Source organism: Pituophis catenifer, unplaced genomic scaffold (assembly GCF_029215685.1).
Source record: "Pituophis catenifer annectens isolate HBS135680 unplaced genomic scaffold, rPitCat1.0.hap2 SCAF_2, whole genome shotgun sequence".
NCBI classification, from domain to species: Eukaryota; Metazoa; Chordata; class Lepidosauria; order Squamata; family Colubridae; genus Pituophis; species Pituophis catenifer.
In genome coordinates, this window is record NW_027256882.1 from 70,376,653 (window position 1) to 70,403,802 (window position 27,150).

Here is a 27,150-nt window from a genome sequence, read left to right on the forward strand (position 1 = left end):
ACTAATACAATTAAGCTTTATTACACTGCTTCAAGTACATTTCTCTCCTCTGCCAGCCCCCTCCATCTCCAACTCTAATTCAGGCTCATTCTACAGCAGTTGGAGACATTCTTCTATTTTATTGCCAGTGAAATGCTGATATTTGAAGGGTCAAGAAACTACTATCTACTATCATATAGTGCGAAAATACCCCCCACCCCAAATACAAACTTGTTATTGTGCACAGAACTTGGAAGAAGGAAATAAAGAAAATAATTACCAATGACATGCAATTGGGCTGATAGCTTTTAATTTTAACACCATGGTCAAGCTTCTTAATTTGTCCTGCTTTAAAACCTTACAGCCTTAATTCCATGCAAAATTCCTCAGAAATAGGCTATGTTCAATGGGATTTCCTCCTAAAATAGCGTTTATAGGTTTATAGCTTTCAGTCTGCTTATAAGTAAAAGAAATGAAGTGAGAACTGGAAATCAAGCTTCTTTAAAGTAAATCAAAAGGATTGATATGAGAATATGACAACTTTGACACATTTCAATAGCCAGTAAATAACTGATGCTTATATACATATTCCCTCTCATAGCTATCCTATCCTATAAAATACAAATCTGGAGAGAAGCATGTAAAAAAGCATAGTATGGTGCCAAATTTCATTCACAAAAATAGAATAAAATAAAAAATTCACTTATGAACATTAGGACAATTGTGATCATTACACCACCACTGTGTGGTGGATTGACTGTAAATTTCATTGCAAAATCTCTGCTTAATACATATTAAGACCTACCTAGTGGCGATAAAAGTGGCGAAATCTAGCTATTTTGCTGCTCTTATCACGTCATCAAATAATCGCCCAGCCGCCCTGTTTAGGGTGACCCGCTCCCTCCTCCGTCTGGAAGCGCGGGATAATCCCTTGCAGGGTCGAGCTGAGGACTTTGTGCAGTATCTGTATGACAAGATCGCTCAGATTCGGGAAGGCCTGGCCTCTGACTGGGTAAGTCCGGACGGGATGACTGAGGCAGGTCTTGAGTGTGTTATCTGGGAGGAGTTTGATCCTGTTGCTCCCGAGGACGTGGACAGGATCCTGGGACGGCTGAACACGACCACATGTTTATTGGACCCGTGTCCCTCCTGGTTGGTACTGGCTTCCCGGGAGGTTACATGAGGCTGGCTCCAGGGGATTGTTAACGCTGGGGGGTTCTGCCGACCGCTTTGAAAGAAGCGGTGATGAAGCCCCTCCTCAAGAAGCCCTCCCTGGATCCGGCTATTTTGGCTAACTATCGTCCAGTCTCCAACCTTTGCTTCGTTGTGAAGGTTGTTGAGAGTGTGGTAGCGCGGCAGCTTCCCCAGTACCTGGATGAAGCTGTCTATCTGGACCCGCTCCAGTCCGGTTTCCGGCCTGGGTACAGCACGGAAATGGCATTGGTCGCGTTGGTGGATGATCTCTGGAGGGCTCGGGATAGGGGTTGTTCCTCTATCCTGGTCCTGTTAGATCTCTCAGCGGCTTTTGATACCATCGACCATGGTATCATGTTGCACCAGTTGAAGGGGCTGGGGTGGGGGGCACCGTCCTGCGGTGGTTCTCCTCCTACCTCTCTGACCGGTCGCAATCCCTGTTGACAGGGGGGCAGCGGTCGACCCCGAGGCGCCTTGTTTGTCGGGTGCCACAAGGGTCGGTCCTCTCGCCCCTCCTGTTCAACATTTATGTAAAGCCGCTGGGCGAGATCATCCGTGGCTTTGGGGTGGAGTTCCATCAGTACGCTGACGACATTCAGCTGTACATCTCCACCCCAGGCCACCCCAACGATGCCCTTGAAGTGATGTCCCAGTGCCTGGAGGCCGTGCGGGCCTAGATGGGGAGAAACAGGCTCCGACTCAACCCTTCCAAGACCGAGTGGCTGTGGCTTCTGGCGTCCCGATATAGCCAGCTGGTGCCATCACTGGCTATTGGGGGCGAATCACTGGCCCCCACGGAGAGGCTCGCAACTTAGGTGTCCTCCTGGACACACGGCTGTCTTTAGAAGAGCATATGACGGCCGTGGCCAGGGGGGCTTTTTATCAGGTTCGCCTGATATGCCAGGTGTGTCCCTTTCTGGATCAGGACTCCCTACGCACGGTCACTCAAGCACTCGTCACTTCCCGCCTGGACTACTGCAATGCTCTCTACATAGGGCTCCCCTTGGGGTGCACCCGGAGGCTGCAGTTGGTCCAGAACGCGGCCGCGCGGGGGATTATGGGAGCGACGGGGCGCTCACATATAACACCTCTCCTGCGCGAGCTGCACTGGCTTCCTGTGGTCTTCCGGGTGCGCTTCAAGGTGTTGGTGACCACCTTTAAAGCGCTCCATGGCTTAGGGCCGGGGTATTTGCGAGACCGCCTTCTGCCGCCGATAGCCTCCCACCGACCGGTTCGTTCACACAGAGAGGGCCTCCTCAGGGTGCCATCGGCCAGGCAGTGCCGGCTGGCGACCCCCGGGGGAGAGCCTTCTCTGTGGCAGCGCCTGCCCTCTGGAATGACCTGCCCCGAGATACGCACGATATCAGACCTCCGGACTTTTCGTTGGGCCCTGAAGACACACTTGTTCCATCTAGCTGGGCTGGCTTGATCCCATCCTCTTAGTTTTTAATCGAATTTCGGTTTTAATTGGGTTGTTTTAAATTTGGGCCAAAATTATTTAATTGTTTTTTAAAATGTTTTTAAATTTTATATGCTATGTTTTATCCTGGCTGTACACCGCCCTGAGTCCCTCAGGAGAAGGGCGGTATAGAAATATAATAAAATAAATAAATAAATAAATAAATAAAGCTCAGGAGTATCAGATAATAACTTGGTTTATTTTTTTAAAATTACATACTTCTCTTTCCCAATGGTCTGAGCTCCTTCTAAATGCAATTGCCAGAGACTGAGCCTGGAACATCTTGTAATGCAAAACATGTATTCTAGTACTGAATTGTGGTCTCTCCCCTAATATGATAGTAGCCAAAACTAATATGCAGATTACATTACTATTGGGGATAATTGTCATTTAAGTCTTGCTCAACTCTTAGGTGCCAGCGCCTACATTCCAAAATGTAGTCTAGGCTGGAATGACTGAGGGCAACATTCAATTAAAATTCACCTAAATACTGTTAATATTATTACTTTCTAAGTATTTAATTAATTGTTCCCTTCTGTCACGTTAGAAATTATAGTTTTGCAGCAATTTGCGGGATCTCTGGTGACATTCTAAAGATGTTGGAAGGAATGCTGTATGTTGCTTTGAGCCACAAGTCACGCACTGCTAGTTTAAAGCATGAGTGCCCAATCTTCAGAACAAGCGTTGTGAATAATGGAAGTCTGCAATGCCCCCATGGCCCTCTCCTACACTATGCTGCTGTTTCCTCTTTCTAAATTGGATGCACAACTGCGAAATGGGAGTGGTGTCAAGGATGTCCCATGATACATAACGCAGCAGAGCTCTCATATACTTGAGACTTAATTTTTGTTAAAAAAAAAAAAATCAGTGGTTTACTTATTCCTTCTGCCCCAAAAGAAGCACAGAAAATATAAATGCATTAATTAACTGATTAACATAAACATTAAAAGGAGTCTGATGCACAAACCCTGTCAACAAATCTCTTGCTTTCAAGTTCTTGCAAGATTTTTTCCGTTATTAAAACTTAGCTCGTCTGAAGTACCTTGATTCAAAAATTGTTGTCCTCTGATACACCATTTCACCCAACTGAAGGTTACAAACAGACCAACAGAAAAGTTTTAGTGGTATATATATAAAAAGGCAAAATATTAATACTCCTAAAAACATTGGGTCATTGAGGCATGAAATTGAAGGAATTATTTTCTAAGGAACATAAGAAAAACCCTAATGGATCATGATTTTGTTTTTCATAATGGCCAACCCAAACTCTGAAGTGTCTCCAAGCCAAGGAAAACCAAGAGACATACCACTCTCCTGTCACTGTTCTCTTGCAACCTGTATTTGAACATATGCTACTCCCAATAGAGAAGTAACATGGTGTCTTCACAACCAGCAGACCATGAAAGATATATCCTTCATTTAATCTTCTTTTAAAACTTTCCAAATAGTAGCCATCAAGTTTTGCAGTAATGAATTCCAGAAGTGAATTATGTATTGTGTGAATAAGTGCTTCTATTGTCTGTTTTAAATATCTTGTAAATCAGCCCCATTAGACAACTTTGTGTCAAGCCTAGGCCCAAAGACAACCCAATGAGATCCAATAGAATCCAGTTTTTTTTATTTGCTTATACTCAATATACAGAATCGCTCCAGACTAAAGATCTTAAACCCTTTAGACCTTCTAACAATAGATATAATCTGGTGTAACCACCTTGAACCTTTTCCTCCCTCCCCCCAATTGAAGACTGTACTGGTTTTTGTTTTGAGCCTTTCTCTGGAACATGATGCCTCCTCCCTGGAAAACCGCAGTGCTACTGCCATCATTCCCTCCACCCACTTCTTCTCCAGCGGCACATTCCATCACGCTCTGATTCTAGCATTCTGAGTAGATAAAATAATCTCTCTTACAACTTTCTCCATATCATACATGATTTTGTACATCTTAATCAGATCACCCTACAGCTGCCTTTTTCTCTAAGTCTCATTGTAGCTTTTTCTCAAAGGGAAAGAATTTGATCACATTATTATTTCAATTCCCACTTCTGAATCCTTCCCAGTTCCACTGCATCCTTTGTCAACTGTGTCAACCCGAACTCTACAGAATATTTCCAATACCAATGGTACCACCGACTATATATAGACATTGTTACAATCACATTTTTAGCTTTCAAGCCTAGCATGAAATTTCCCATTTTACAGCTGCCATACATAGAGTTGACATTTTCATTAGAATATGAACTATGATTCAAGTTCTTTTTTGTGGACAGAGTAGATTCCATTAATGTGAAGTTAGGGTTTTTTAAAATCCCAATGCACATCTTTTTATAATTGCTTAAATTTATTTGACATTTCTTTGATCATTATTATTTTTTTCCACTCTGAACATTGTAGTATCATCTACAAACGTAGCCAGCTCCCTATTTGGGCCAAAATCAAGTTCATTTAAGAAAAAGCATCAGTCCCAAAACAGATTCTCAACGAACCATTTCTTACTTCCATTCATTAAGAAAATTTCTCATTCACTATTTTTTTCTTTCTGCCTTTGAACAGGTTAGCAATTTATTAGGTGACACTTCTTATCCCATTGCTACTAAATTTACTCAGGAACTTTTGATGGAAAAACTTTTTTGAAAAAATATGCAAGATTAATAAAATTACTTCTATCAGTGGGTCTTCTGATACCTGCAAAAAACTCTAAAAGATCGGTGAAATACAATTTATCTTTATGGAATCCATGCTCACTTTCCTACAGCAAGACTTGTACACTCAGTGTGCCTATGTGTTTTTATTTTATTCCAACTGCTGTTTCTACATGTTATCTGGAACAGATGTTAAACCAAATGACCTATATTCTCCCAGATCTCTCTCTTTTAAAAAGTGATGTTACATTGGCTACTTCCTAATAGGCTACTTCAAACCTGTTTTGAATTTTGAAACTTACATAGCTTTACTAGAAAGTTAGCAACTTCACATATGAATTCTTTAAGAACTCTGAGGAAGAGTCCATTATGATCTGGTGAATTCTTGTTTATCCCTATTTTAAAAACTCATCATACTAAAAAATACAACAGAAAGAAATATATAAACTAAATTTCCAAAGGTCATTTTTACATTGAAAAGATGCTGGATGGCACCTTTTAAAATTGTGCTCAATTTTACGTAGTGCAAGACAGACAGCACTTGGATGCAACACATTTTGATCTATTGACTATAGTGTACAGCATATGTATAGAATAAGATGAAATTACATTCACAAGGTTTCTGTTTGTTTGTCTGAGCCATGGATTTTAACAAAGGATATTTTAGAAACTGTAACTTTGCTTTAAACCAAGCTCCATAAATTGGGATGAAGGGGGAACACTATGAAAGATTTTAAAAAGTGTTGTTTTTTTAAAAAAAAACATAATCCAGTTAAGGACCAGTTCCCTTTCAAATGTGCACTGTTTTAAAAGTTCTGCTTTTGAAGCAGATTAATAATGTGTGAGAAGGAGGAGAGTCACAAAAGGTATGCTTGAGGGGCTAAGAATGCCAAGTTTCAGCACAATGGTTCTCATTTCTCTTTTCTCATGATCTACTCTGATCCCACTAACATAAAGCCACTGCGGATGAAAGATCATGTTGCCTCACCTTCTTCTCAATCTTGGCCAATTGTTCTTTATAGAAGGTGTCTCTCCGCTTCAGCTCTTCGTCTTTCCATTGCAGTTCCTTTGCCTAAAGTGAAAAGGCAGAAGAAAAAAAACCCAGAAAGTGAGCAGCAGGCAAATGTGACCAGGCAAGCAAGAAGGAATGAAGAGGAAGGAAAGGAAGAAAGCATGAGAAAGGTGTGTCAGTCCTGACATACTGCATTGTACCAGGTTGCTGGCAAGAAAACAGAGGCTGTGTCCACAAGGAATTATTTCTAGTCAATGCAATCCTTATCACAAAAAAGAGTAAGGAAGATAAATAGTCTGAAATGCTTCAATGCATCTCTGTGACACTTATCAAGTTGAATTGCTGGACCAAAACACGCAGCAGAATGAGAATCCTCTGATGGTAGGAATTGCACACTACCTCCATCTGCAGAATGGAGACACTACATTTGAATGTTTTTTCTATTTTCTTGTTTAAATTCCATATTACTCATTTGGCATATAAAGTCTCTGAATGTTCCCCAAATTATTTGCAGGGATCAATGATATAGTAGTGGGGGGTTTTTTCCCAATTAATGTTAGCTTATTTATTTATTAGATTTGTTATGGATACCCACTCCAGAAGACTCTGGATAATTTTATAAAATCGAAAAAAACATGAAAATAATGTAGACATTTACAACTCAAATAAACAGACAGCTTGGGCTAAAATAACCAGAACAATAAACAGTACATACATATAACAGGGATCCTATTAATAAATATATAACAATAACCTCAGATCTGGGAACACAACCAGGTCTTGGGGGCTTTCAGGAATATCCAGAAGAACGGGGAGCGGGTACCCACATCTCTGGGAGGAAAGCTATTTCAGAGAGTGGGGCCTCTGAAAGAAGGCATGCTTCCTCAGTCCCACAAGATGGCAGTATTTAACTGAAGGGATCTGGAATGCACCTACTCTACTTGGACAGACCAGGCTGGCAAAAACAATTGAGACAGGCAGTCCCTCAGATAACCAGGCTCTATACGTCTATCCTATTGGAGACTCTCCTTTCTTTTGGCAGTATAACACCAGAAACATCTAATATAGACTCCTAGACTATAACACGGCATTTCCAATTATTTTGGGATGATGGATGTGTTAAGGATTTTGAAGATGTGTTATATCTATACTCCAGTGGTGGTTTTCAAAATTTTTATTACCGGTTCTGTGGGTGTGGCTTGGTGGACATGGCTTGGTGGGCGTGGCAGGGAAGGATACTGTAAAATCTCCATTCCCTCCCACTCCAGGAGGTTACTGCAAAATCCCCATTTCCTCCCGATTAGCTGGGACTCAGGAAGCAGAGAATAGATGGGGGCAGGGCCAGTCAGAGGTGGCATATACCGGTTCTCTGAACTACTCAAAATTTCCGCTACCGGTTCTCCAAAACTGGTCAGAGCCTGCTGAAACCCACCTCTGCTATACTCATACATGGGAGAGCTTCTGCATTCACAAAATGCCATCAAAACTCACACGTGAGCAGGAGGAATAGGGGTTATCCTGGGAGAAATGTAGAGATGAACATACCTACCACCATTTTTATTTGGGGGGGGGGCTAAAGGAACTCATTAGGAGTATTTAGCATTCTTGGTAATAAACATGATGCTGGAAATCGGCACTAGATTTGCAACGTACCAGCCTCCAACAATTAAAATATCTTTTTTAAAAAATCAATGTTAACAGGAAAGTGGTGCAAACACCTGTTATAGTTAGACACACGAGTCCACAACATGAAGCATTGCAAAAGGAATATGACACTATGATAGTGTAGCCACCATTCTTTCCCAGAACAGTCAGTCTTTGATTAGGTAATCTGGACAGAAATATTCCTTGCTGGTTCAGACGTGTCGTTTTGTGGTCAGCTGCCACAGTAAAGAAGCAAACCATCTAAAAAATTCAAGTAATCAATTGTGGTAAGGACAGCCGAGATTATAGGAAGCTCATTTCATGTCATTCAGGATACTGCTTATAAGCGCTATGTGCTTAGAGCTCAAAGCATTGTCAGAAACCCCACACACTCACTTTACAGTCTGTTTCTGTTGCTCCCCTCTGCGAGGAGGTTTCAAAGTATTTCTAGCAGGACTGCCAGATTCTGTAACAGTTTTGTTCCCTATGCCATCCATCCGGTAACCTCGCAAGATTCATTTCTCTCGCCATCTACATGCATACATCTGAACTAGACTGTGTTGTTTCTCCGTGTCCTATAATATATGTGGATATATGCATAATTTTCTATTTATTTATTTATTTTGTCATGTTTATACAGTTTATATATTGAGAGCTGTATGCAACAAAATTTTATTTTAATGTATGTAGTGTACATTCAAAGTGACAATAAAGTTATTCTAAGTCTCAGTCTAAGTTTTCTTTTCTATTGGGAGAAAAACAAAAGACCCTGAACAAATGCAAGACGAAAAACAAAATGATTGTGTTATAAACCCATGCAACTATATTTTTCTTTTTGCCATGCATGTCACATTTCATCAAGACTACTGCTAGCAATTAATTCCAATAAAGCATCAGAACCTCCAGCCAGCAGAGCCAATAACAAGAGATGCTAGAAGTTCTAATTCACCAACATCTGGCATCCCATTCCTGCTTTACAGCAAGCAATTTGATTACTTCTTTGTTGAATATAAGATGCAATGGGGCTTTCTAAAACCATTTAGACTTACATTGGCAAATTCTTCTTATGCAAATGAACTTTTCAATCCCACCAGTGTTTAATTTAAATCAAGTGGACTATTTAAGGCTTCGTATAATTAAACGAAAAGTCTTCAGGAAGTATGATGTGGTGGCAAATCTTTATTGGATTCGCTTATAGTTCAGAATTGGGGGGCAGGGGGCTCTATACTGACATCTGGACTGGAAAAGATGTTATGTATTGGATTTACTTAAAGCTAAGGGTTGAGATACAGAATGATGAGCTTCATATCTGTTGCTGAATGTGACTGTGAGTTCTGGACTTTTCCTGACATGTGGATTGGAAATGATGTTCTTTAAGGGATTTGCTATAGTTAAAAGTTAAGTTATGAGATAAAGAGCTCTATATTGGTTAGCTAAGAAGAGGTGAAGAAATAATGAAATTGTTTATACAACTGTTTATACAATTAAATTGTGATGAGGATGGGAAATCGCTTTTTTAGTTTTTTATTTTGTCTCATGAATGAAGGTGAATATACGTGTTGCAGGATGAAATCTGGGTCGGTTACCAGGACCAGAGGTTTTGTTTTCTGAGCTTTTGGACTCAGCCTGGAGCCCATCCTCAAAGAACTTTTCTTTAGCAGGCTGTGTGTGTGTTTGTGTTTTCTTCTTCTTTTTCCTTCTTCTTTCCTTCTTCTTTTTCCTTCTTTTTTTGTTTTTTGTTTTGCTTTCTTGCACCTTTTATTTTTTCCTTTTCCTTTTTGATTTATATTAACTTTTACTATTGAACTTAAAACTTTTAATAAAAAAGAGAAGGAAGGAGGCAGTAGGCAGTTTGGTCTAGTGGTTGAGGCACCAGGCTGGAAACTGGGAGAGCATGATTTCTATTCCCGCCTTAGGCAGGAAGTCAATTGGGTGACTTCATTCTTTTTCAATCCATCTCAAAGGTGTGTTGTGAGGAAATAGAAAGAGGAAGGGGTATTAGGTATGTTTGCTCTCTTTAGTTATTTATAAAAATAATAAAGGCAAAATATAATTAAATAAATAAATAAATAAATAAATAAATAAATAAATAAATAAATAAATAAATAAATAAATAAAAAGAAGAGATTATCGTATTTAAAATTTCCTCTTCATAATAACAATGAACTAAATCAAGACCTGAAATGATTGGATATTAACAGAGTGAGATTGAAATAGCTGCTGATCAGCTTCTCTATAATCTTACAGCATGACTTACATTATAGATGGGAAATGTGCATGGGGGAGGAGTTTTATTTGCAATTTATGACTTTTTTCCAATAATCTATTTGTTTCAAAATGACCCTTAAGCAAGGGAGGAGGCAAAAAGGAAAATGAATTGTAAAACATTCAGCATAGCTTAAATAATATGTTTGGTTTTTAACATTCAGCTAAAGCTGAAACTAAAATACCCGTTTCTGTGATGCTAGAAATATGTATGGTACATCCAGAGAGGGCATAGCTTGAAAAATTCATCATAACAAACATTATGAAATTGGGTTAGCCAATCATGGATACTTTGAATGAAGTGACAATACATATTAACAGTACTCCATGCCAGTTATTTCCCACCTGAAGTCATAAAACGTTACTATGTCAGAACAGACTGGCTCCTTGTGGAAATTATAGTTTCAGAGAGTATGAACACCACAGGTAGCCATAAAGTTTCAGATACATTTTCCATGTAAAACACCTATACCCAGAAAGGAAGAAAAAGGATGTTGTTATAAAGAAATGTGGCTGAATTCTAACTAAAATGTTTATGAGTTATGTTTTCATTTCATGTTGGAGTTTATGAAGCTGAACTGGAACTGGAGATTAGACTGGGATGGAAGGATGGATGTACAGCAATAGCACTTATGTACTGCTTCACAATGCTTTACAGCCCTCTCTAAGCAGATTGGCTCCAGCTATCTGGGCTCTCATTTTACCAACCTCAGAAGGATGGAAGGCTGAGTCAATGTGAGCCAGTGAGAATCGAACAGCCGAACTGCTGGCAGACAACAGTCAGCCGAATTATCTGCAATACTGCATTCTAACCACAGACAGTAATAGTCTGGGCTATTCGTCTCAGCTCCGAATTTGGCAATTTGGTTGCAAACGTTTCGTCACCATTCAAGGAGATATTGTCAGTGCGCTTTGAATTGTGTTTGTCTGTCCGAACACAGGCTTTTAAATATCTTTTTATGTGATGCAAATTAGTGTGGGTGTTGTTTGTTCAGCTACTTCTAAGTCATGGTCTGATTTCGGACTGTTTGATTGGATTGCTGTTGTTACCGAGACATGGTCTTTGGTTTTAAATATTGTCTGTGTGATGTAAATTAGTGTTGTCAGTTCAGATGATCTGGTTTTGGGCTGTTTGACTGGCTGGGTTGTTGTTAATGAGATGTGGTCCAATTTCTTGTGAGCTGATGGGTTATGATTTTTGTTGTTGCGTAGCGGGGTACCTGTTTGTTCGTTTTAAAATGCTATCTTCGGGATCGCGGTTGATGCAGTTCTTTCATTCTCAGTGATTGGCAGATTGGATTGATGTCAATACGTCTGTTTATTGATGTATTCAAATACATTCAAGCATTCAAATGCATTCAAATACATTTCAACCACAGTAATATTCTTAGTTTTAAACGATAAATTAAAGGGAGGTTTAATGCTTGTGGACCTTTGCCCCCAGCCCCCACCTTCATGCATTTTAAGTGACAGGAAATCTTTTTCTTCTGCCACAAATGTAAATATCACACAAATCACAAAAGGAGATGAGAAACGGATAATGAAACATCCTTTGACAAAGAAATGGATCGTTTCTCGAAAGCAGGCAAATAACACTGCTGATATTCTGAGTAAGGACAAGGCCTGCTTTCTCTTCTCTCATTTTAGTATGATATTGGAAGGAAAGATCACTTGAGATACATTGGGTTAGTGCATAAGGAACTGAGAAGTATTCCATTCCAATTTAAATAGTGTGAAAGATTCTCCCTCACACAAATATATACCGTATTTTTCGGAGTATAAGACGCACCTTTTTCCCCCCTAAAAGAGGCTGAAAATTTGGGTGCGTCTTATATTCCGAATGTTTCAAAGCTTTTTTCAGCCCTAACGAAGTGCTAGTGAGGCGCTAGCGAGTGAAGCAATCTCCCTGCTTTGCTCCGACTCTCAGCTGTTCTTTAGAAGCTTTTTTTCAGTCCTAACTAGGTGCTAGCCGAGTGAAGCGATCTCCCTGTGCTTTGCCTGCTTTTCTCATTGCTGCTTCCTCTCAGCTGTGCCTTAGAAGCTGTTTTTTATCCCCAAGCAGGGGACAAAAAACCAGCAAACTAATGTGCTGAAGCTGACCAGACTAAGGATGCTAGCCAGATGAATACCTGGTAGGCAGATTTTTTTTTTCCTATTTTCCTCCCCAAAACTAAACTGCGTCTTATACTCCGATGCGTCTTATACTCCGAAAAATACAGTATTTGTGCTGTCCTGTGCAATCTCTCCCATGGCATGGACAACACAGATCTTTCAGGTCTCAGAAGCCATGCTTCATTTCTTCTAATAACAGAGATAATTCCAGAAGCAACCTCAAGTTATGAACTTGATCTTCTGTGGAAGTACAACCAAACACTGCTGAGCAGAAAACTCAACAGTCTTTCTGTCTCTGGACTGAGTTGTTATCCCTGATCTAGTTACTGTCAGCAAGCTCTGAAACAGCAATTTCACTACCCCACCCGAAACTGATTGGTACCACGTGGTATCAGCAGAGTGATGACATTTCACTCTAAATTTCCAAATGATCTTATTCAGCAGTTTCATGTAGGTTTTGAACAATATGGCACATAAAACATAAAATTTATGGAGTTGCATAATCCAACAAGATAACTAAGGCAATTTCAGTTCCAAAGCCAACTCTAAACTGCAACTGAAATGAATTTAGAAAATCTCTTTCATTCAAAAATACCTGCTTCAATCATCTACCCAAGGAGATGCTAATCTCTGGCCCATAATGATTTAGTTATGCTAAGTCTAATAGTCGTCTCCACTATAGGAATATGAACAATTTATACTCCTGGATCCAATCTCATGAAATGAAATCTATCATGAAGGACAAGCAAACATAGCATTGGCCTAAGTCACCCAAGTATCTCATCTGCATCATTGAGCCTTAAAACCTGAAGCTCATTCAAAGCAATCTGACCCTGCAGAGCCTTGTATATTTCTACAGACTGAACTACTGAAACTGCACAGTCTGAGTTATGACAAATTTGATCGATTTTGCTTCCAACTGAATAGCTGAAAGGGTTCTACACAATCTGCAACCCCCAAAGCTCTGAACATATTGGAAAAGCTCCTCTGGGTAACACTGAGGGGATACAATGGTGATGGAAGAAAACACACCAGTTCATAGTGCCAAACTCTCTCAGGAGAATTTGGAACATAAAACTAATGGGATCTGGGTTATGCCGGCAGGAAACCAGCTGTACTTTCCCCCTCCCCAAACTGGCATCATGCATATCGTGGTAAGTTTCCCACAGTTAACAGCAACATTTCTCTCAAGTGCCAAATTTTGTGTGTACTTAACACGGGAAGGGATTTGGGAGTGCGAAGTCATCCCAAAGCGCCTAGTTATTTCACCATTTTGAAATATGTTGGAAGCTTTTGAGTTAACAAGACGATTCTTCTTTCAGCAAGACATCTGATATACAGCCAAACCAATGACAAGCTTTCGCTCTCTCTCCTTTTTTTTTTTAACAAAAAGATTATTTAAGGACTAAATAGTAAAGCCACATGGAACTGCAGGAGCTCAGCATACTCACAAAAAAATAAATGGCAAGCCATATACACACAAGCTTGTATTATTATTTTTGACTTAAGCAATAATACAGCTGCAGCAGAATAAGAACAAGACTATAAACATCTTTCCTGCCCATAAACATCCTGGCTTCAGACTGAGGTGTTTATGAGAAACCCAGAGCACTCGTTTGTTGTCAAGGGCTTCCAACTCTCCCTTATTTCTTGGGGCAACACTCACTTGGCAGCCTATTCTTTAAGTGGTAACTTCTTCTGTGAGCTGACCTTTATTATCACAATTATTTATCTGAGGGGGACCAATAATAAGAGACAAACACTCTTGCAGCCCGGAGCAGACAGAAAAGTGCAAAACAACTCTATTTCTAGAAGCTGCTACCATTGGAAACAGCACAGAGGTCATACTCTAACTCTTGGAAAGATTATAAAAATTTGGCTACATATTGCTAGAAATCTTTGGCTCCTGTGCTGCGAACATATTTGCAGAGTCAAATATATACAGGTCCCACAATTTTCACCACAAGAAAAACAATTAGTTCTCATCATTATACCACATTTTTAGCATTTGTTTGGCTATCAATAACTTCGTCATGACAGTTATCTGCTTTAATTTTGTTTTCCCTGTGACATTGTCTCAGGAACCAAACCTGCCCGGATTTGCATTTAAACAGAATTGGATCTCATTAGTACTGGATGGAAGGCCATCAGGAAATTCCATGGCTGTAAATTAGAGTGTTTAGTTTTAAAAAGTCTCCAAAGAAGGGGCAATGGCAAAATCATTTTGGTAATGTAGTCAAGACTACACATATATGTCTATGGGATGACAAGAGTTACTGGGCTCCCAAAGAGATTGAACACGAAAAGAAATTAGTAAATCCCTTTAATAAAGGGAATGGTAAATATATACCATGGTGACTCGCTGAGCAAGTGGAAATGGACATTCAAAATCTATACGAAAACAGATCTCACACCCTTCATGCTACTGCAGTGCAACAATCTCAGAAAAAGGGACTTCAAGTTTATCTTACTTCTAGTCGACATAATTGTCAGTGGTGATGGAAGTCTGTTTCCATTCTGTGTATTCCAGGTTCCTCATCCAGGTAAATCCACCAAATAAGGCTAGAATCCACCAGCCACTACACTGTATTCCAGGCAAGAGTCAAACAAGGATGTTTTTGCCTTATATATCACACAGACATTATCTGGGAATAAATTTACTTGCATTTCAAAGTCAGAGTCTACATATATATAGGTATGGAGGCGTATGTGCATTTCACTGGGGAAATCAGTACGATAGGCACATCTTTGAAAGGGATAAGAAAAAAAGAGAAAGCCTAGAATATGCCTTAGTGCAGGACATTAATCTCAATACAGTCTAAATATTGGCAAACCATACATCAATTAATAAGATATTGCAATTAAGTACACAGTGATGCACATTGGTGCAAACATTTCACAAACAGACTGCTGAGGTCAAAGCTATAAGTAACTAGGGAAATGATGTTGGGATCATAGTAAACAACTCAATGTCGTTATAAAAAGGCATGCTAGGATTTATTAAGAAAGTAACTGAAAATGAAAAATGTGCAAGCTCTGAGGGTGTCAGTACACTACATACACATTCTAATTTGGGAGATGTATATACAACAGTATGTCAGTTTGCAATTTCTAGATTACTGATCCTACCTTGCAGAGAATAGCATGAGCACGGTCTGGGGTAAAAATGGCTTTTGATTGCACTAATGACAAAATGTGTTAAAATTGATTAATACTTTCCTGACTTTTAACATTGAGTACCATAAGGAACATAGATAAACCTGTTATGCCCCAGCTACGGATCCCAAAGAATGTAGCACACACAAACGCCGAACAAAACTCAGTTTACTTCAAAACACAGTCTTTTGCAAATGCAAGCTGTTAATAAAACGTTCTTAACAACCTGCCAGAAATTCCACAGATAAGATAGAGTCTTACTAGAGTTGGCAGAAAGCCCAGAAGTCAGGTTTGTAGAGAAAATTCAAACTCAATGATCGGCGAATGAACGGACGAACACACGTTGTTTCCTGCAGCTTTTTACAAGCTATATGCAAACTTAAATAGGCTAAGGGAGTGGCCAATTAGCTCCAAGCCTTGCTCTCGAGGAGACCTCCTCCTGATTAACCACTCCTGCCTTTTGGCAGCTCTGTGTGCTCGTGCATTGAGAAGAGGCTCCTCCACTTCATCCTCTGCACTTAAAGGAGCCTCTGGAGGTTGTGAAGGCCCTGGCTGAATCCCTGCCTCTGGCACCACATCTTCTTCAGCCTCCTCGCCGTCCAACTCGAGCGCCAGCTGCACAGGCTGCTGGCGCGACACCACACCAGCCTCCTCGTCGTCAGGATCAGCAACAATCCACGCAGGCTGCTGGCAGGCCACAACAAAATAAACTAGTCTACTTTTTCTCTATCTTATTAAAAATTATTCTGAAAACTCCTCCATTGAGCAGAACCATGATCGGTGACTTAGGTCAATATCTATACACTTATGACATATGAAAATTATGACTTTGAAGTAGAATAAAAAGACTAGCATGAAGTCCAAGGAAGGCTTGCAAATGGTTATCACATGACTCCAGAATGCTGCAACCATTGTATATAGATGCCAGTTGCCAAAGCATCCGAATTTTGATCGTGACCTTGGCATGCTGTGACAAATATAGTAAGACAGCTGGTTGCAAGTCATTTTTTTCAGTGCTGTTGTATCTTTGAACAGTCGCTAAATGAACAGTTGTAAGTCGAGGCCTAACAGATCTGAATGAAGGTAGTCTGATATGATTAATAAATACATGTCTCACAATGAAAATGTAGTTTAATTAGGAGTGAACGATCTAAAATATATATCAAAAAGCACAAACTGATCTAAAGCACATACAAAAATAGCACTTCATAGGTAGGTAACAGTTGCATGTTATTACAATAATTGCATGCTATGGTGATCATGGAAGACTCTCTAGGAAAAACTGCAATATTCTGAATAAAATGTAAGCATACGTTCAATGATTATATATATGGAAAACATATGTTGAGTCATATAGAGAGAAGGAGTATTAAACTGCAAAACAAATATATGAAGAAAAATAGGGACTGGAACTGGGACCAGGGATTCTTCAGCTTAGAAGAAAAGCATTTGAAATGGGACATGGCATGCAAAATCTTGCATGCCATGAAGAAAATGTTGTTACTCTCCCATTCTCAAAACATTAAGACCACCAACCATTTTATGAAACAGATTGCAAACAAAGTTAAAATAGATAAAAGGAAGTACTTCTTCAAATAATGCATAGTCAACCTATCAGAATTCACTACCACAAGACTGATTTATAGTCATAATTTAGATGAATTTTAAAGGAGGTTCAGTAAATACATTGAGAATAGGTCTATCAAGGGATATTAGTTTTACACCTCAATCCCTCTAGGTCAGAGGTGTTAAACTCAATTTCACCAAGGGCCACATCAGGGTTATGTTTGATATTGGGGGGCCAGGTGGGACGTGGCCAGGGTGGGCGTAGCCAGATCAATGTCACTCGTGTCGAGCACCTGTGGTGGCCCGAGCACTTTGCCAGCAAAAATGGAGCTTGGAAGGGCCGCATGTGGCCCTCCAGCGCTTTGTTTTCACTGGTAAAGGGTTGCAAGAGGCCGCTGCAGTCAAAAATTGAGCTCAGGAGGACCGTGTGCAACTCTCCCGAGCTCTGTTTTCACTGGCAGAGGCACCACAGGCCGCTGTTTCCAGGGAAGCCCCGCAGGCCAGATCTAAACACCCCGCGGGCCAGATTCAGCCCACGGGCCTTGAGTTTGAAACCCCTACTCCAGGTTGAAGGCATAACGCATCTAAATACCAATTTTAAGGGAACAAAACTGGAGGATGCCTATGTCTATTTCCTATGTTTCTTTGTTCGGTGTAAGAAGCACAGTGCTGAATTAAGTTGGCCCTTAGTTTAATCTGCAAGGCTATTTTATATTCTTATGGTTAACAAAATAATCACATATCAAATGCAATTTTCATCAAAACAGCAATCTTAAGTAGCAATAATAGTTTCCCTTTCTAGAAAGCAATAAAGTGGTTAATAAGAGATTATGATAAAATCAGAATACAGGCTGCTACATATACTAATTTTTCTCCTTGAACTGTATCAGTAATCATATATTTATTTTGTGGTAATAAAGTAGACAATTTGAAAGTCTAGCAAGATAGATAGATCACACTTGCCCAATCCTGAAGGCTTTTAGAGGCCAACAACATCAACATACAAAATAATGGTTCCAGAAAAGCCCAAGTACATATCAAAACAAAAACATCAAGCCATAAAAACTGAACAATCCATTTTCAAATCATGACATTCCCTCCTCCTACAGAAAACAAACTTTAAACTTTTCAAAAAGGCCAAGAGGAAAGAGATTAAGTCTCTGCTGGGAAAAAATTCCAAAGAATGGCGGTGGATACTGAAAATGCCCACTTTGGAGGCCCCATCAAATCAGAATCTCATTGACCTATAGGGACCCTATACTATCCTCTTATAAGAAAACAAAGAATAGCCTAAGAAACAAATCCTCCTTGATTAATAGCCGGAATAGTGCATCATTCTTCTCTTGTTAAACTTATTAAAGGTAAAGGTAAAGGTTCCCCTCGCACATACAGTTGCAAGAAAAAGTATGTGAACCCCTTGGGATTACGTGGAGTTTTGCATGAATTGGTCATAAAATGTGCTCTGAACTTCATCTAAGTCACAACAATAGAAAAACACAGTCTGCTTAAAATAATACTACACAAACATTAGATGTTGCCATGGTTTAATTGAACATAACATGTAAACATTCACAGTGCAGGGAGGAAAAAGTATGTGAACCTTTGGACTTAATAACTGGTTGACCCTCCTTTGGCAGCAATAACCTCAACCAAACGTTTCCTGTAGTTGCAGATCAGACCTGCACAATGATCTGGAGTAATTTTGGACCACTCCTCTTCACAAAACTGTTTCAGTGTAGCAATATTCTTGAGATGTCTGGTGTGAATCGCTCTCTTAAGGTCATGCCACAGCATTTCAATCGGTTGAGGTCAGGACTCTGACTGGGCCACTCCAGAAGGCGTATTCTGTGCTGTTAAAGCCATTTTTTTGTTGAATTACTTGTATGCTTTGGGTCATTATCCTGTTGCATCACCCATCCTCTGCGGAGCTTCAGTTGGCGGACAGATGGTCGTACGTTTTCCTGCAAAATGTCTTGATAAACTCTGGAATTCATTTTCTCATCAATGACAACAATCCGTCCAGGCCCTGAGGCAGCAAAGCAGCTCCAGACCATGATGCTCCCTCCGCCATGTTTTACAGTGGGGATGAGGTTTTGATGTTGGTGTGCTGTGCCTTTTTTTCTCCACACATAGTGTTTTGTGTTCTTCCCAAACAACTCAATTTTGGTTTCATCTGTCCACAGTATATTTTGCCAGTAGTGCTGTGGAACATCCAGGTGCTCTTTTGCAAACTTCAAACGTGCTGCAATATTTTTTTTGGACAGCAATGGCTTCCTCCGTGATGTCCTCCCATGTACTCCATTCTTGTTTAATGTTTTCCTGATTGTAGATGTGTCAACAAAAATGTTAGCATGTGCCAGAGATTTCTGTATGTCTTTAGCTGACACTCTAGGATTCTTCTTTACCTCATGAAGCATTCTGCGCTGTGCTCTTGCAGTCATTTTTACAGGACGACCACGCCTAGGGAGAGTAGCAACAGTGCTAAACTTTCTCCATTTGTAGACTGTCTGTCTTACCGTGGACACATGAACATAAGGCTTTTGGAGATACTTTTGTAACCCTTTCCAGCTTCATGCAAGTCAACAATCGTAGGTCTTCTGAGAGCTCTTTTCTGTGAGGCATGGTTCACATCAGACAGTGCTTCTTGAAACCAGTAAACCCAAAACAGGTGTGTGTTTTTAAAGGGCAGGACAGCTGTCAGCAACACATCCAATATCATCACACTGATTGGAGTCAAGGTTGGCTCACTCCTGGCTCCAATTAGCTCTTGGAGAAGTCATTAGGCTAGGGGCTCACATACTTTTTCCTCCCTGCATGTGAATGTTTACATGTTATGTTCAATTAAACCATGGCAACATCTAATGATTGTGTAGTATTATTTTAAGCAGACTGTGTTTTTCTATTGTTGTGACTTAGATGAATTTCAGAGCACATTTTATGACCAATTCATGCAAAACTCCACTTAATCCCAAGGGGTTCACGTTTTCTTGCAACTGTATGTGCTAGTCATTTGCGATTCTAGGGGGTGGTACTCATCTCCGTTTCAAAGCCAAAGAGCCAGCGCTGTCCAAAGACGTCTCCATGGCCGTGTGGCTGGCATACTAAATGCCAAAGGTGCACGGAACGCTGTTACCTTCCCACCAAAGGTGGTTCCTATTTTTCTACTTGCATTTTTTACGTGCTTTCGAATTGCTAGGTTGGCAGAAGCTGGGACAAGTAACGGGAGCTCACCCAGTTACGCGGCACTAGGGATTTGAACCGCTGAATTTCTGACCTTTCGATCAACAAGCTCAGCATCTTAGCCACTGAGCCACCGTGTCCCTCTATGTTAAACTTATTACAAAGACACTAACACTTCATTTTTCTGACATTACAGATTCACACATTTTAGAAGAAACAAAATTAGAAAATAAAACTGGGAAAACCTTGAGATTAATCTTGTGATGGATCCACAGAACTAGGAGCAACTCTATAGATTAAAAGACTATGCATAGAAGTGGACATTTCTGAAAAGTTTTACTATTTATTTTTCTTCTTATTAAATTTATTTGTCTACCATCTAGCTGTGGGGCTACTCTGGGCAGTTTCAAACAGAACGTAAAATTATTTTAAAAATGTAAATATAATAATAAAGTATTTTGTTAAAAAAACAAATACAGAAAGTACAGTTATATGGGGGAGGGATAGATATTCCAGACATCTGGCGCTATGGCAGAGAAGCCTCTTCTTGGGGATCCTGCCAGCCAGAGTTCCTTGACTGACAGGATCCACAGCAGGCCTCCTCTGCCAGCACAAGTGGAACGGGCCTGTCCTAGCGGGACTAGATGGTTCATCAAGTAACTTGGACCCATGCCAAGGAGGGCTTTACAAGTCATAGCCAACATCTTGAATTGCATCCAGAAATAAACCAGCAGCCAGTGCAGCTCACAGAGCAGCAATATAACATGGGTCATTCTATTTATATTTTGATAGAGAGATAAATTCCACCCTGTATTAGCTAATCTTGACACATAGCATTTTCAGAGTATCAAAGAATTAGTATACAAGGTTAAGAGGCTGAACTAAGAGTCAAACACCATTTTGTCTCTCATTCCCAGTCATACAGGATAGCTTTCCAATCTGCCAGTATTTTAGCCACATAAGCAGCCTTGGCCAAATATTATTGAATTTCTGTGCTAAACCAACTGATACAAAATAAACTTTGCAACAAAAACCTTGGGGAGACATCACAGTAAATCATACCAGGAAAGACTTATTCTTTTATGATTAAGGGAGGAAAAATAACCCAAGAAAAACTTCACTCTAGTTGCAACAAGTCATTGGAGAATAATGCATTAATGTGTAAATGAATCACTTAAGTGAGATGGACATTGTAGAAATTGATAGATAAATAAAATAAATGACAAATAAAACAAATATTTTTAAATTCCCCTTATTAACCAGAATATTTTCCAAATCCTGGCATAAAAGTGTGTATATTGTGGACCTAAATGCCCACCTGAAAACTAACTCTTGGTATAGACATAAATGTGGCACAAACAGGAACTACATACAGGTATCCTAGTTGTGAGCCAAAGAGTGCAATCTATGTATATTTATGAAAACAGGAAAACTTTATTTCTTAACAAATATTCATAGGATTCTGTTATAGTTTCAAATACAAAAGCAAGGTTCTACATTTAGGGAAGAAAAACAAAATCCACAGGTACCGTATATGTGGTACCTTGCTCAATAGTAGTAACTGTGAGAGGGATCTTGGAGTCCTAGTGGACAACCATTTAAATATGACCCAGCAGTATGCAGCAGCTGCCAAAAAAGCCAACACAGTTCTAGGCTGTATAAACAGAGGGATAGAATCAATAGTTGAGTGAAGAGTTAATACCACTTTATAATCCCTTGGTAAGGCCACACTTGGAATACTGCTTCCAGTTTTGGTCACCACAATGTAAAAAAGATATTGAGACTCTAGAAAGAGTGCAGAGAAGAGCAACAAAAATTATTAGGGGACTGGAGGCTAAAACATATAAAGAACAGTTGCTGGAATTTGTCTAGTTTAATGAAAATAAGGACCATTTGTCTGAAATTGTATAGGGTTTCCTGCCTAAGCAAGGGGTTGGACTAGAAGACCTTCAAGTACCTTCCAATTCTGTTATTCTATTTTATTCTACTATTAACTGTTTTGCCTGTGAATATACTGTAGTATTGGCTTTATAATAGGGAGCTGTAGCCTATCATAAGCTTGGGTGTGTATTTATATGCTCCCCTAATTTGCAAATTGCTATCAATAGACATTACCATTTTAAGAGGTTCAGGATTCCATGTCCTCTACAATGATAATACAATTGTCCAGCTAGTGACTGACCCCACTGATGCAACAGAGTACGTAATAGATTTGTCATTCCATTCAGGCAATCAGAGGGTGGCAGAACCCCACAGGCAATTAATACTTGATCGGTTTTAGGACGATAACTAGCATGAACCTCTAAAGGGACCAAGAACAGATTAAACTGGTCTGATTTAGTATTTTTCACGTTGCCTTTTGCCAATACCAGCTTATCTCTAAAATAGCAAGACAGCCTAGGCAGTTACACTATTCCTCTGAAGAGTGTTCTTCCTTCTGAGAGTCCCTTGCTTTATTAGAAAAGAGAAAGTGATGAATCAAATGGAACATTAGCTGGAGTGCAAAGGGAAGAATTCAGACTGAATAAGGAGTAGATCTGTGTAGGCTTTTATTTACTTCTCTGTCTCCACACAAAACAGGTTGGCACAGTTTTTCCATATAGTGTGATACTTCCTCCATCAGGATGATGGAAGGAACCAGACAGGTAGCACACTGAGATTTATTTTTTTATTAAACTTTTATGCCGCCCATTTCCCTCCACAAAGTGACTCTGGGTGGCATAAAAGTTATAAAACAATCGATCTGGAGAGCCCTGGTGGCGCAGTTGTTAGAATGCAGTATTGCAGACAAACTCTGCCCACAATCTGGAGTTCGATACTGACAGGGCTCAAGGTTGACTCAGCCTTCAATCCTTCTGAGAGGACCCCCCCGAGAGTTGGGGGTAATATACTGACATTGTAAACCACCCAGAGAGTGCTCTAAAGCACTAGTCCCCAACATTTATGGCCCCCCACTTGCTCAAGTTGAGCTGTGTGAGGGAGCACACTGACCAGTTTCTTGGTGGCCCAGTAATCAATGAAGGAGAGGGCATTTTGAAGATGCCCCTGCTGTCAGAGACCTATCTTTCTGCTTTGTGAGACAACATATTCTCTTGAGTTGAACCCAAGCTATAGTAAATACTATATTGTGAGTTGTTTCCAATAATTTCTCTGGTTATCCTTTTCATTCTGTAGTCAGAAAACCCAAATATAAATTAAGTCAAATACATTGTGCACTTTACTATCTACACTAGAGTGACTGTGGTCTTCTTTCTTTCTTTCCTTCAGAACACAGTTTGTTTAGTTTTGGAGACAGGGATGCAATAAAGAAAACTACAAACAAAAAACACAAAAAGGTTAGTGAAGCTCTTTGGCATGATGACATGTTAATGTAATGAATACAGGATAGACAATATTTCAGCAGGAAGAGACTTCACCTTCCAACACTAAGACCTAGCTTAGAAGTTTAGAATAACAGAGTTGGAAGAGACTTTGGTCTTCTAGTCCAATCCCCTGCTTAGGCAAGATACCCTACACTACTTCAGACAAATGGTTATCCAATCTCGTCTTAAACACTTCCAGTGTTAAGAGCATTTACACCTTCTAGAGGCAAGTTGTTCCACTGATTAATTGTTCTAACGGTCAGGAAATTTCTCCTGAGTTCTAAGTTGCTTCTCTCCTTGATTAATTTCCACCCACTGCTTCTTGTCCTGCCCTCAGGTGCTTTGGAGAATAGCTTGACTCCCTCTTCTTTGCGGCAACCCCCGAGATATTGGAACACTGCTGTCATGTCTCACCTAGTCCTTCTTTTCATCAGACTAGACATACCTAGTTCCAGCAACCGCTCTTTATATGTTTTAGCCTCCAGTCCCCTAATCATCTTCGTTGCTCTTCTCTTCACTCTTTCTAGAGAGAACAATCACATTACCAACAGGCAAAGCGAGAGTCTGAATTTTTTTTTTCAGATTTTTTTTTGGGGGGGGATATTTTTTTAGGGGTGCTAGGCATTCTAAGGTCATTGCTACATGACAGACTTAAACTATTTCTTACTTGAATGTGCTAATGTCATCTGGATTCTAATCCAGTTTGAGAAAACGTCTGTACAGATTAGGATACTTCCAGTGGCTTGCCAACACTCAGTCCAGATGGCTGGTTACTGCAAGCACCCACCAGACAATTCCCCTGCTGTTTTGCCCTTCCAATTTTCTGGAGATCAATTGTTTATATAATTATTTAAATGTTTATAAATAATTAATCTCTTTGGTAGAAACAAAGGTCCCATGATAAGTTTTTTGTCCACTATTGAGAAACAAAATATAAGTTAGGCTCATGATTTAGTGGATCTCCTTGCCCATCAATCAACTTAATGGAGCACCAAAGTGAAAGGAATACATGGGCACAGTTTGCATATAATGCTAACATTGATTACATGTTTGTTCCTTTGGGGAATGCTAACTTCTAGCTTAACGCAAATTGGGAAAATAATTGAACTGATAGCCACACTTGTTCAAAACACAACTTCCATGCCAGATGTGATATTTTCAAGATATTCTGGCCTTCCCTTCAGTCGCTAACACCTTCCCTACTAAAATCAGCTTACTTGGGGACTCATTTTGAGCATCTGGGCACTCTTCCAAACAAGGCAGTAGGCTACAACTATAAGAAAGTTTCAATTTCTAAGCAGTCATATGGAGTCTGTAATTAAAGATATTAGAAAGTAGATAGTTAGCAACTTGCTTTGCACATGCAAGTTTTCACTTAATTTTGATTAAATTAAAACAATATATTTTTTAAAAAATCAAGTCACTCAGGGAACCTGGCAGTTCCCAAGGGAAGCGTTGCCAGCCACACTGATAACCATGTTGATAATAATAGCTTACAATTATGGGTCAACCTGGCCACTATGGCTAAAAAATTATGTTTTGGCACTGTATGTGAACACAGCCATAAACTATTTAAGGGTGTGAGATAGGGAAGCAATTATATAGGGATTAATCTAGTACAGTATAGTTGAGGAAAAAAATACACCGAAAAGCCTGCATTAGGCCAAAAGGAAAACAGAGAGATTACAATATTCATAAACAGCTCAGCATAGCTGTTTGACAAGGAAAAATAACAGAATCTCTATCTGATCAGATTATCCATGGATCAGGAATATTTTTTAAATGAAAAATTGATTTATTTTTTTTTTAAAAAAAATAAAGAATCTACATGGGCCAAGGGGTTATATGGTGATAAGTATCAAATGTCTCTTTTTCTCCTTTCTGCCTCAAATATTTTCACTGTATTGAAAGTCTGAGACTAGTGTTGGTATTAAATGAAATAAGTAAAGATGTGTTCCTCACAAAAAGAAATAAGGAGAGAAATTAGCTACCATATAATCTATTTTAGAGAAAAACCCTGGCGCAATAGCCAGTTCTAATATATCCCAAATGTAGTGTTTTGTAAAGATAGAAAGCTTTGGTGCATGCTTGCTCTGTATTGTGATTCAAGGACAACATCACTCTCTAATGCTTCTCAAGTGGCTGCAAATAGACTTGTTTTGCCCAAAGGTAATACTTTCCTACTGAATGAACCATACCATTGAGATGCCTTAAAATCCCATAATAAACAAAACCTTCATACTTTTCTTTTAAAGACTTAACATCTTTTCCAAATAGGTTTTCGTTTGTGCCCTATGTTTATTCTTACAAACTCTGAGCAGACAGTGAAGCCATTTTGGGAAAATATGAAAGACCTGGGCATTTTTGAAGGCAACAATTCAGGCAATACAGAATATGGGTGTCAACTGCCAGATGTAAATATAGTAAAGCATACTAAAATTATTTCCAAAATTCTATGTTTTTCTTATGCATACTGTTAATATCAGTTCTGAGGCACTAGAGCAGGAGTGTCAAATTCGGGGTGTCATATTGTCATCACATGACGTTGTGACTTTTTTTCCCCTTCGCTAAAATGGGGGTGAGGATGGCCAGCACTTGGTGCATCCGGCCCACGGGCCACAAGTTTGACACCCCTGCACTAGAGGATTTCCTTTAACAACAAAACAAAATCAGGCACGTGCTTTACTTAACTATCCCTACCCAACCCATCTAACTCAACTCAAACTTCAACAAGGGAATGATAAAGAATATGCAAACCTAAGTATTTAGCTACCCTTCTCCTACCTTTCCAAACTGAAAAGGTCATCTAGATATTGCTAGATTATCTGATCTTTGGGAGATCAAAGGGAAATTTCAAATAATCTGAGGGTGATCAGTTATTTATTTACTTCTCTCTTCTATAAGTAGCAGGGGGACTGAATGGATGAGTACTGAAGCTCATTCCTTAATGTTTATTCCTGGTTAAAAAGATAATTTGAATAGGACCCACATTAGATGCCAGTGGGTATACTTGTCAGCAGCTTTCAGTGTCCAAATTAGCTTTTTAGTCATTTGTAAACAACTTAATGGACTACCTACTAATGAACGAGCAGATTGCCTGTACCGCATCTTTTCTCCTCCTCAAGTTATTTCTAATGTTGAAGAGATAAAACAATTAATTCCAATTTTAAAATGATGAAGACTAGAAAATATGTAGAACATGTTCTGTTTTTTTATCTGACAAGCAGTCTGCCTTTTCCACCAACTTTTATGGAATGCTTTTATCAAAAGTAGGTTGTAATATATTCACAGCATAGCATAGGCACTATGCTATGTGCCATACACTAGCCCATTTGCAAATCAGAATAACTCTTCAATCAGTGACACCTTCCCAGGGGCAGCCATACTCTTAAGACGCATTGATACTTGGCTCAGGGAACAGATCCTAAGAAATAGCAACAACTGATTTAGAGGGGAATAAATCCCTCCAATAAGCTAACTTTCAGTCTTTAAGGGCACTGGAATATGATGTCTGATTTCGCTTTTATATGTGGGATGGGAAGTACTTCATTTTATATTTCATCTCAGGTAGCATATACATAG

General features: G+C 39.6%; 1 protein-coding gene across 1 annotated transcript in view; it reads right to left on the minus strand.

Moving 5' to 3' along the window:
• The window catches only part of CHCHD6 (coiled-coil-helix-coiled-coil-helix domain containing 6), a 250,182-nt gene that overhangs the window by 144,807 nt on the left and 78,225 nt on the right, over nucleotides 1–27,150 (minus strand). The window contains exon 5 of the mRNA XM_070933610.1: nucleotides 6,260–6,343. Coding sequence (XP_070789711.1) covers nucleotides 6,260–6,343 — 84 coding nt within the window. The remainder of the gene's footprint in view (nucleotides 1–6,259; nucleotides 6,344–27,150) is intronic.